Source organism: Acipenser ruthenus, chromosome 2, assembly GCF_902713425.1.
Source record: "Acipenser ruthenus chromosome 2, fAciRut3.2 maternal haplotype, whole genome shotgun sequence".
NCBI classification, from domain to species: Eukaryota; Metazoa; Chordata; class Actinopteri; order Acipenseriformes; family Acipenseridae; genus Acipenser; species Acipenser ruthenus.
The window spans coordinates 7676020-7688145 of NC_081190.1; the positions used below are offsets into that span (position 1 = coordinate 7676020).

The 12126-nt window shown below is 38.2% G+C and overlaps 1 protein-coding gene across 5 annotated transcripts in view; it reads left to right on the forward strand.

The window, feature by feature from the left end:
- The first annotated feature begins 762 nt into the window (after positions 1–762).
- Positions 763–12126, forward strand: part of LOC117403647 (F-BAR domain only protein 2-like) — a 58434-nt gene continuing 47070 nt past the window's right edge. The window contains exon 1 of one of the 5 annotated variants that reach the window (XM_034928474.2): positions 763–1239. In XM_034928474.2, coding sequence (XP_034784365.2) covers positions 1207–1239 — 33 coding nt within the window. In that variant the 5' untranslated portion in view covers positions 763–1206. The remainder of the gene's footprint in view (positions 1240–12126) is intronic. The other 4 variants (XM_034928469.2, XM_034928475.2, XM_034928479.2 and 1 more) reach the window with 4 other exon arrangements.

Here is a 12126-nt window from a genome sequence, read left to right on the forward strand (position 1 = left end):
AATTCTCTGGTCCGGTGGGACTTGAATAGAACCTTTCTCCAAAAACAGACCATGGTATGTTTGGATAAAAAAGGGGAAAGCCTTCAATGAAGAAAACCTTGTACCTACAGTTAAACATGGAGGGGGTTCGATCCTGATATGGGGATGTTTTAGCAGTGCAGGGACTGGAGACATTCAATTGCAACCCTATACTGCCCTATAACACATGTAAGTCGCCTTGGATAAATAAATAATAATAGTAATGTGATTGAAGATGAAATGAATGCAGCCATGTATAAAAACATTCTACAAAGTACATCTGCTAGTAGCCATAATATAAGCAAAAGGAGGACATGTGAAATACTTTATTAAATTTTTAAATTAAATAATTCATTTGTTTTTTGATCCAGATTATTTGTTAAATTACAAGACATTCAGTCTTTTTGCTGTTTTTTATATTATAACGTGGTTAAAGTTTACTAAATGCTTGTCCTTGGCTTAATATGTTACCTTGAATTATGATAGAATAAGCGTAGGGTGCCAATACTTTTGTCTGCAACTGTATTACTAATAAAATGAACCCATTGGTACATATTAAAAAGCAGGCCATTGCTTTGAAAGACAATTAACAACTATTTACCTGTCATAAATGATATGCAAACTAGTGTAAGGAAAGCCACGTCCAGACTCCCTGTGCTCAAGCAGCACTTAAATAACAGGATGACTGTTTTCAGCAAGGGTGCCAACCTTTGGCATCAGAATACAATCACACACTGCTTCTAATCCGTAGCGCACTTTCTTTCTTGTGACTGTGTTGTGGTATCCTTAAGTGATGGTGATAAAATAACGTGATGTGCCTAATATTGTATCAATGGTAGTGAATCGCAGTTGCTACAGAATCAAGACTGAACGCCTTGATTCGAGGCACTTTTCGCGTGCGTAGCTCGGTTCGGTTCTGTACGTCTAGTCTGTAGCGGCGGCGGCGGTCAGACCGGAGTCACAGGACCGCTCTCTCTAACGCACTTTTAATTGTGGGCTCGTCGCGGGCCAGGCTGGTGAACCCACTCGGCTGGGACTGGAGGAGGAGGTGGAGTCTCAAAGGTGGGGAGGAGAAGGAGAGTGTCGGATAAAAAAAAATTGACACAACAGAAACAACGGGAGGAAGACGGACTGGACGGTGGAAAGAAATATTAACTCATATTAAGGCGCAAGACAGGCGGACCGAAGATGATAATGCCGTATTTCGTAGAGAGTTTCTGGGTACGTTCCGGTTTTAATTTATTATAGGATACTAGCAGAAGGTGACCGTGTTGGTTTAAACTCCACAAGTATTGCTTGGGCAGTTAGACCTACTGCCAATAGCTATTTTAAATGTAAGATATACTGTATCAAATTCGTCAGACAAGTTAAAAGTACTATTATAAGCGACCAATATCGTGTGAGGCTCTGTGTTCTTTTTTTCGGCTACTGTGCTACGGCAGTCCCAGGATTGGGCCTGAAGGGTCCGCTTAACTTGATTGCTATTAAGAGCTGCCTCTTTCCCTGTTTAATTGGCTGGCTGTGCAATTTGTGGAATATGTGTGCTGTCTCAGAAACCCGATTGGCCTGTTCTGCTGTCACTCGACAGGCTGTCAACGTCACTGTCTTCCGTAATCAAGTTAGAATGACGGAAACAGATTTATAAAAGTTGTTCTCCCAAAAATACAGATCGGACAGTTTTGTTGTTTGTACTACAGTTACTTATGTAAAATGTCTGTTTATAAATAACCCTGAAATGAAGCAACATTTTGAGATGGAGTCCTGTCCGACACAGTTTGCATCTAGTCGAAATGCAGCGCAGGATTTACCTCCCAAGTTAAAGGATCACATTTAGGTGAACACAACTTATGATAAATAAAGCTGAGTTTAAGGTTGCATTGTTATATTTTAGTGTGTACTTTAAGAATATAGTTTAACCGTGATCAAAATATCGCAACATGTATTGTCCGCAATGTAAATTAAGATCTGTACAATGCCATATAACAACCTTTCTATGATAATTAATTTAAGTTTTATATAATGAAGACTTTTTTTGTATTTATTTGGTTTTACGTTGTGTCCAGTTGAAATGCAAAAGTGTAAACAATTCCTACAGCTTCACGCAAACCACTGGCAGGCTGGGGTAAACAACACGTACACAAAGTTTACTCTGACAATGTGATTCGTGTTGACAAAACAATTTGTAAAAGTAATATGACTTAAAGAACTCAACACTTAAATAAATTAATTTAAAAAATAAAAAGGTTAGAGGTGGGGAATCTGGTTAGATGCCTGTGCCTTTTAAAATCCAAGTCATTGTAAATACCTGTAATACCAGTGAGTAATGTAGTTTCAGTTCAGATACACATTTCTATTTTTACAACGCATTCTTCTTCGTTTGTACAGTGATCAGCAAGTCTCTATGTGTGTTTAAACAAACAGCGCAAGCCAGCACCTCGCTTCACCAGCTAGTATCGATCATTGTAAAGACTTCGCAAGCAGTGACCTTTTTGAAGCAGAGACACAATTTGAGTCAACCCGCAATAAGCACACTCCACCCTACGTATTTACGATGAGTACATTTGATGTTTTTCATATAGTGAGAAAAAAGGAAGCCAAAGGTTGGTGTGAAGTCTAATTTTAACAACGTGCATATGATATGTGTTGAGAAATTGTAAACACGGAAGAAGACCTTCTAGTGGAAGAGTGCTTATTGTGTTTTGTTCAGTAGATGTAGAGAAACTCAGCTGGGCTCTCTGTTCTAAATCAGAGTCAGTCTGTAATGTGCAGTACATTTCAAGACTCGCCATGAACATTAAAGTTTCTGTCAGGGACTCACTTCTGCAATAAAACAAACAAACAAGAAAACCCCTTAAGGAGTCATGCTTTCTCTTTTGGGATGTTGTGTTTCATTATAAAAAAAAAAAAATGTTTTCCTTAGAATCAAGTTTGTAAGAGAATGTGGCTTATCTGACTGTCAGCCACTGCCAGTGAAATACAGCACAGCATTTCTGTAAGGCAGCAGTTCAGACCTGCTTTCTTCGTTCATATTTTCTCATGCCTGATGACCTTTACTAAGTCATACATATTTTTAATAACAACATTCTTTACATCACAAGGCAACATTCTCAAGTAGCTTCATCCTATTATTTGTACTGAAGCAGAATGGCAGTTTAAAAAAACAAAACAAAAAAACAAATCCATGGTAATGTACCAATAGAGTACAATAGAATACCAATAGTATTGTAGCGAGGCTCACTTGTAGAGACTGCTACTGTACTGTGCCTTGACTGTTGTGCGGTGAATGCTGCAGTTCAGTAGCAGGGTGGCTTCAAGGTGCACTTTTGGTTTACTTGTGAAACATGCTCAGAGGTGGTTTGGGGAAATAGGTAAACTATTCAATACTTGTATATTAAAGATGTTCACTGAGTGTATGCCAAGTTTCCTGTTTGCACCAGCACATATAGGGACCACAGATGTTGCATTTAGCTAAAAACAGACCTGATTGTTGTTAAACATCATAATTGTGGACTACTGTTATGCAAAACATCTATCCCATGTATTTTCTTAGCAACAGTAAGCTAGAATGAGACGAGCCAGAACAAAAGTAGTCTGTTAGTAGGGAGGCCTGAAATATGAACCTGTACTGGACCGTCTGTCTGTAGTGACCACTGTCTTCCACTGTTATTTGCAATATACAGAGCAAGGCAGCTGTTTGTCAGACCAAAACTGGTCACTTTTATAAGTACATAAATCTTCTCTATTTTGCAATTCCAGTAGCTACTGTACATACGTCTCAGGTGTGCAGTTTTGGTAAGACACGTATTATAGCAAAAGTATTGGCCCCTGCCCAGAAAGCCCAATAGCCTTGAGAATTTATAGCATGTTTTTTTTTTTTTTGTCTGTCCAGACTGACTGGCTACTGTATAGACTAGTGTCTGCTATAATGGGGATTTTGTTATTGGTTGCTGTTGGTGTGCTAATGGAAGTGCTTGTTTGTATTTTCTCTGGGAAGCTGAGGGGAGGGGTGGGGATAAAAAAAGCAATTGATCCCAATGAAATACACTGCAGCACACCTGCAGTACTGGAACATGTGTAACGGTGTTGTGTTGAGATCTGACCAGTGTAAGTAGTGTGAACTCTAGAACACTCTTATGGTTTCATTCCATCTTCCTTCCCTTTCTAGGTTTATATTGTGTTTTTTGCTGACCAAGCAGTACTTGATACAGTAGACATTGGAGTGTATAAGTCATCTGAACTGTGGCATATCCAAATACATTGAAAGGAAGTACAAATGACCTTTGGTCCTGTTTGAAATGTAAACAATGTGGATATTTACATCTGGCACGGTTTAGGTGAATTGAGTAGACCCCGTCATATTTTAAACGTAAGGTAGCTTTTTCAAAATGTGGGTTCTGAAAACCTAGTAGACAATATGCAGTATTGCATCTACCCGGTGACTTTCTGTTTTTGTCATATTTGCCTGTGTCTTACTTTCATTGTCAGACGATAACTCATGAAGGAGTTTATGGAACGTAAATATTAGTTACAGTATAGAAGAACAATTCTGACCAGTACAGTACAGTAGGTGGCACTGTGGTAATCTGTGCTAACAAATGTTAATACTTGAGATATCTTGTGTGGCCTATAGGCCCTATTTAGCTATTTGAAGAACTTTTTTTTTTTTATATATTCTTGATGGACTAAAAAGGGTTTGGTATATAAACTGTTCTAGACTGTAAAGAAGCCAACAACACTCCCCTCTCATCTGTGTTTTTGATTAAAGTTTGTTTAAGGCACAGTAATTTGTGTCTAAATGTGTACATGACTTTATTCTGCCCTCTGCTACCCTCTTCTATAGGACTGTAGGATGGTCATCTTTTTATATAGTAACTTTCCTTTTAAAAAATGCATGCATTGCCTTGCTTGTGCAGAATTTGGTTAGAGACAGTTTTAAAAGGGTGTTTCCTATCTTCACTATCTATACAGTTGGCTACTTCTTGGAACTTCATACACTTGCACTGCAACAAACAGATAATGCAGTTAATATAACTGTCTGCATTGCAGTATCACATCACATGTCTTGTAGCCCATTGGCATAAGTATGGAATATATACAGTAGTGCAATACATGCAACGCTTGTTCAAGGAAATATTTTTTAGGCTAGACTGTGGGGGGGGGGGGGAGGATGCCCAGTCGATGTGATAGATTGCAGCCATGCAAGACAGCTGATTCTCACCATTTGGTTCCAGAATGCACATTGGTCTAAATTAAAGCCCGGGACAGACAGGTGTGGCGCGGCATTTTGCCGCCTGTATCGCTGCCATTGCTTTCATGTGGTGTTGGACAGATCACCAGGTTTTTTTCTGGCTGCTGCGCGGTATGGATTAACCAATCACAGCCAATTGTTGACAACACTAGCTTGCCAGGAAAAATCATGAATGAAACTGTTGTCTAAGGAGGTGTCCAAGCACCCTGAAGTGTTTGATCCCTCCCATATTTCATACAAGGACAGGCAAGTCAGTACATCACGCTTGATAAGCATCCTCCCTGCCTTTTTAAAAATTATTTCTGTAGTTCACTACTCTTTTTACTAAATAACTGGCTGTAAAAGGATATATTTTCTGACACTTTAGTAGTAAGCTACTTGCTGTCAGCAACGTATACTGTGTTTCTTTGCTAAGCTCAGATCGCTCGTTTCATACGCCTGCATATAGATGACAGAAAAACAACGTTGGAATTAAGGAATTAACGTAACATTATTAATTATTAGAATTAATAATGTTACGTTGACATATTGAAATTACGTATCGCTTTGTAGTTTTCAAAAAATTAAAAAATGTGACATTTCAAAATACTGTAGTAGTTTTTGGTTGAGAGAAACAGCACTAATCAAGTGTAATAATAGTAGGCCTACCATTTTACATTCAAGACATTTCTCAGGAGTGCAATAAGCCTGTCCGAAACCTCATCAAATTGTCTGAGGAATAAAGGAGAGAAACACTCTACTCTGCTGTACATTTGGCTGGCTTGCTTTATTTCAGGCATCATTTAAGCATTCATTCCCTTTTCATGATATCTTTTTGATGCATTTAATTTGAATGCATATCAAGCAGTGTATGTTTAAATATTTCACTGTTTCTCGCAGGCCCAGCACCAGTGTGCCACCATCATTGTAATTTAATGGACTGAATGATTGAAACAATTACATTGGGGCGTTTTGTATTATTTTATATGCTGCTGTTGAACAGCACGTGTATACTAAAGGTATACAGTTGTTATATAGAGTATGTTGTTTCTGCTAAATGTACTACATCTTGAATGGGGTTTCAGACTTACTGCAGAAGTTTAAGTATCGACAAATTACTGGTCTATAAAGTAACAATGAGAGAAGTAATATGTGGAAGTAAAGTGAATGTGTTGCAATTGTTTTTTGTTGATGGTTCACTAACTGTGTGTTTAATGGACACTTGTTAATCTACAATGCCTCTTCATTCTTCTGTCAATACGAGAAAGGCATGTCAAGCAGATTAACAGGTTTTGAAGTAATTGTATTGGAACGTTATAGTTATAAAGAAAGTTAGTATCATTGTAGCATCCCACCCTGAGGGTGGGCATTACCTTCTCATTCATCACATACCTCCCTGTGCAGTACTTCTTATAATCTCTGCCAGAGTTCTGAAGTTCTGTGTTCATTGTTGTGGGATAACAGCTATGTGAGGTACGGTGGGAATGCCATGCCCAGTTTAACAGCTCGCACTGGGGTCGTGCACTGTTGCTGGTGTTAATGAGCGAGTGTTTCCCTTAATTACCAGACGGTTATTACTGGAAATATCAACTTATTATATATCTTATCTACTGCACACTAGTTTTCACAGACCTGTTTCTCTTGTAGCCAGTTGAGGTTACAGTAATATGGCAGTCTGTTCTCAACACAAAGCAGTTGGCCTTGAAATGATATGACCCACCCACAGCATGAGCCCTGAGTTCTGTAATGTCAGCATTTTACTTCTTTAAACATTGCTATGGTTGAAAATGTTTAATATGCAGCTGTAGTTTAGATCAGCGAGGCTGACATTTTAGAAAGTATTTCCCCTTCCCATCTTATTGATGTCTTTACAACACACAGGAATCCAAAACACATTGTTTGCATATCTCTGACCACCTGAGGACACACGCTACCTTTCGAGAGGAAGATATTTGTTGAGAAAATAGACCTGAAAAATGGATAATACGAATGGTGTGGCTGACTTTGTCCTTTGTGCTGTGTGACATGTTCTAATTAAATACATATGCAGCACTGATGATGGTCAGTGTTTGACTGAAACATCTGCACTTTGCACTTATTGCACAGTATGCATATTGTGTTTTAGCCGGTCATTAATAAATACAGCCTGTAGTTTTTCATTGAATTTAACGTTGGTACGCTTTTTTCCTCTGTGTACGGGTCTGTTATGTGTTTTTAAGGAGCAGTGAAAACTTACTTTTTCATTAAAAACATACACAACAAACCAATAAATACCACTTTGCTTTCAAGTTTAGACAGCTGTGGATGTTTACATAAAAAAAAACCTAAGAGCCATCCCCCAGAACCCAGACCAGACCAAACCAAACACATTGAAATCAGTGCAGTTTTTATTTAACCCAGTGTGGCCGTGCCAAATCCTGCTGCAGCAGGTGCAGTGAAGTCTCTTGAGATGTAATACTGCACTGTGTTCATTACATTAGCTGTGGAAGTGTTGGAGTGTGCTTACATGCAAATGAGGTCGTAGCACGCTGGAAGCTTATTTCCTGTTTTCCAAAGTCCACTGCACTACTACAGATTGTATTTGAAATCAGTGTGAAATAAAGAACGGAGCTTTTTAAGAAGTTCACACACTGGATGGTTCTGGCCCCTGATCAGCTTCTTTTTACCTTCACCAGTCTCGGTGACAAAGTGGCTGTACTGGTAATTCTTAATTCTGAAGTGGTGTTGTTTTCATAGTGGATTGAGTTTATTCATACTGTATACTGTAGTTTGTTTCCTTGAGTTGTGCAAGTTTCTTTGACATACAGATTAATGTATTGTAGGGTATAGGACGCCGACCAGATGCAACACACATACTGTGGTGGTGAACTAGTGTGCCACTTTCAGGTCCAAAAGTGTGGCACGAGAGCCCAAAAATTGATTCTTAGTCTTATCATAATCCAGCGTATACATACCTGTATTTTAATTTACAGTAAAAAATCTCCTAATTCTACAAGAGACTGACACACTTCTGTGTTACTGTGGATCAAAAACAAAATGTATCGAGGGCAGCAAGTTTCAGTAAATTAGTCATCTGCTGCAGAACAGAACTACTACAATCCTTAATTTATTAAAAAGAAAATGTATGTCTGTGGGTCTTAAAAAAAGATTGGTGTCCATGTTTCATGCGCAAGCCATACATGTATCTGTAAATGTCACATACATTCACTATCTTGTAATAAGATGATCGGTTTTTCACAGTAATTGTACTGTTTGACACATTCATCAATATGCTGTTTACTTAGTTCAATAGTTGAGGAGTGTATGACCTTCCCTCAGAACAGGTGATAGATTTAGAAATCAGCCACACTTGAGTGTTAGCCTGATACTCTCTTAAATGTGCTTCCTCAATATAAGTGTCCAACTGATACTTGGTGTGTGTTTGAATTCTGCATTTTCTTTAATTGTATTTATTTATTAATTTAACACAGTAGTCTCCGGCTAAGAGAACACCCCTCGGGAAGCAAGCAAAGTGTTCTTATAGCCGAAGCGTTCTCTAAGATGGAGCTAGCCACCAGACACAATATGAATCGATCAATAAATAAATATAAATAAAGCAGTGTGGAGTAGTGGTTAGGCCTCGGGACTCTTGACCGGAGGGTTGTGGGTTCAATCCCCGGTGGGGACACTGCTGCTGTACTCTTGAGCAAGGTACTTTCCTTAGATTGCTCCAGTAAAAACCCAACTGTATAAATGGGTAATTGTATGTAAAAATAATGTGATATCTTGTAACAATTGTAAGTCACCCTGGATAAGGGCACCAGCTAAGAAATAAATAATAATAATAATAATAAATAAATATAGTATTACTTGTCATGCCCCACGTGCATCAACATATGAAATGAACTGAATAAATAAAAGAAAAGCAATAGGCAAGTGTATGTTAATAAACTATAATAATGAAGTAACAGACAAACTAATGTTAATAAACTGTCAAACTAAACTAACACAGCACCCCGACACTCGTTAAAATTATGCAGCAGCAATATACAAGACATACACATTATTTAACAGAATGGTGAAGCAACTCACTAGAACGGGAAACGCCAAATTGCTCGTCAACGTGTGTTTTGGTTCAGGTTTTTTTCAAGAGCTTGAACAATTTCCAACTTTTTGATGAGGTGCACTCATGGAAATCAGAATACAAAACAATTCGATGATATGACGGCAGTTCTGGAAAGATTTAATAAACCAATCAGTGTGCCTCAAGACAGTCTTACAATGACAAGTCACTTTTGAAAAGACTGAATAAACCATTTAAATTTAAGTTTGATGATGATGATGATGATGAGTTACCAGAGGTCGCGCTAGCTTTTCTGTTCATGCGTTCCTGAAACACACATGTCCAAAATGTTGCGTCCCAACCATCAAATATACATTTTAACACAAAGGCTAAGAAACTCCAGGGATGTGCATTTTGATACATTTTTCTGAACGTTTAAACTCTATGGCATGTTAATTAAATATCTGTCTGTGTATAGCTATACATATAAACACAGACACACTTTTGTCTTTGTTATATATACTAACAGTAGACCGTTCACATGACGAGATGGGATTCTAAGCACTGTTTGTTGCCTTCATCTACGTGTGTTTTAATATTTTTCTGCATTCCAATAACAGCAACAGCATCGCCGTGTCTTTTAAGCGAAGATTCTTTAAAAACTGTACATCCGTACGTATGTATGTTTTGTTTTTCTGCCCAGCAGCTCTTTCACACATGGTACATCTTGCCTTCTTGATAAACAAGCCACGGATACTTCATCTCCCATTCAAAATTATAAGAACGTATTTTTCGTTTGCGTTTTTGTGCATTACTACTGCTTGCAACTGCTTTGGTCACTGTAGTACTCGTACAGTCAGAAGTAGATGGCTGAGATGCAGATGAGCAATCTTCATGAGAATCCCCTGAAGATGCTGACTGCTTAGGAAAAAAACTTCCGATTGACAACTGACTTGCTGTCAGTGTACACTCTGCACTAGGTATTCATTTTTATGCTTAAAAAAATCAGAAAGGGCATCCCTGTTCAACTAGTGCGGAAAATAACAAAAGCACAACGTTAAATTAGGCGACTGCAAAAATGAAATGCAAGTTAAAAGTAGGATAGGGGATGAACAATTTACATAATTTGTCAGCTTTGTTTGAAATAAAATTAAAGGGACCAGAATTAGGATCAGGCAAGATATGAAGGTAAAAGCAAAGATTGTTTTGCAATTACAGGTTTTTCTGAGTTTAATTATGAAACATAATCGGCTAAATTTGTCACCTGATTAAAAATAAAACCCGAAAATTTCTAGCCCTACTTGTGTGTGTGTGTGTGTGTGTTTGCATTTACTTTTTCCAAAATACTTGTTTTATTTCCTTTTAGCAATATGGACCTTTATTAATATGGGGCATAACACATTATTTTACAATAAAATACAGTGCCTGGTGGGATACTATCATATTAATTTGCACTGTTCATTGCGCTGCTAGGAACTATAACCGTACTATTCTAACAGCATGTGTGTGTAGCATTACGCCCGAATAAACGTGAAACGGTACCTCAGTGTGGATGCTAAAGTATGAGCTGGGATTAATTAAAACGTTTTTGAGTACGGTTCTCGAGATCGGTTATGTAATGTGGAAAGGGCCTAAAAGTAAATATTGCTGGCAAAGCCAAATATGAGGCTTATTGCTGCCACCTACCTTTTTTTAAACAAGCAAGTGTTTTACTGTCATTGCTGCAGTGTAATGGATTAGCATGAATATGCATGTCTGCGTCCCTTTCCATTCTGTGCGTCCTGTGAACGCAAGACAAAATATTTTTCCGTTCAGTGGATTTATTTTGTGTCTAGGACGCAATATTTTGCGTTCACGCGACCTCTGTGTTACAAAACAGTACTTTTATCCATTGTGAACGAATCGCTAGCGGTGCGAAGAAGGTGTTCTTTTAAGCAAAGTTCCTATTCCTTTAGCCGGAGCATTTACAATGGGAAGAATCTGTTTCACCACAAGGTTGTTCCTTAGGCTAAGTGTTCTCTTAGGAGGTGTTGAATGACTATTGTACAGTATAGAACAGGGGTCTCCAATCCTGGTCCTGGAGGGCCGGTGTCCCTCCTGGTTTTTGTTCCAACTGTACCCTAAATTACTTAATTGGACCAATTAAGCTTCTAATAAGCACTTAATTGGTTAAATTAAGTAATTTAGGTTACAGTTGGAACAAAAACCAGAAGGAACCGGCCCTCCAGGACTGATTGGAGGCCCCTGGTATAGAATGTCACACCTAAAAGGAGTTTGATTGTGGTTAAAAGCTCTCCTCTTTAAATGTGAGATTACACTTGTCCATTCTACCGACAAATACTCCAGTTCATGGCCCATTGCTAATCATGAACCTTGGTAAAAGATAAATTCCATAAAGGCAAACCTTGCATTGTGTTGACTGAAGAATATTTACAGTACACTATTCTGATATAAAAAATGTTTTACCAAGTAGGATTGGCCAGACATGCTATCTTCAAAACACCACTGATCTCTGTTTTTTGTTTGCAGTGTGTAAATAAAGACAGGGTGATAATTTGATGCCACGTCCGCTTAAGTAATGCTGCTGCTGTAGTGTGATTTTTTTTTTTTTTTTTTCAAAACGTGTTCTATTCACTGTGCTACTAGTTTTCCAGTTTGTAACTCTGAGAATGTTGACAATAGGGTGTTCCTGCAGTCTGCTTCCTGTTGTTAACTGGAATTGGAAAAGGCGTACTTCTCTTGGCTGCCTGGCTAAATTATTTAGCCAGTTGTCCTAGACCTTTAACCTCTGTTAATATGCTTTTCGACTACGCTATTTTATTAAGCAAACATGTTTATC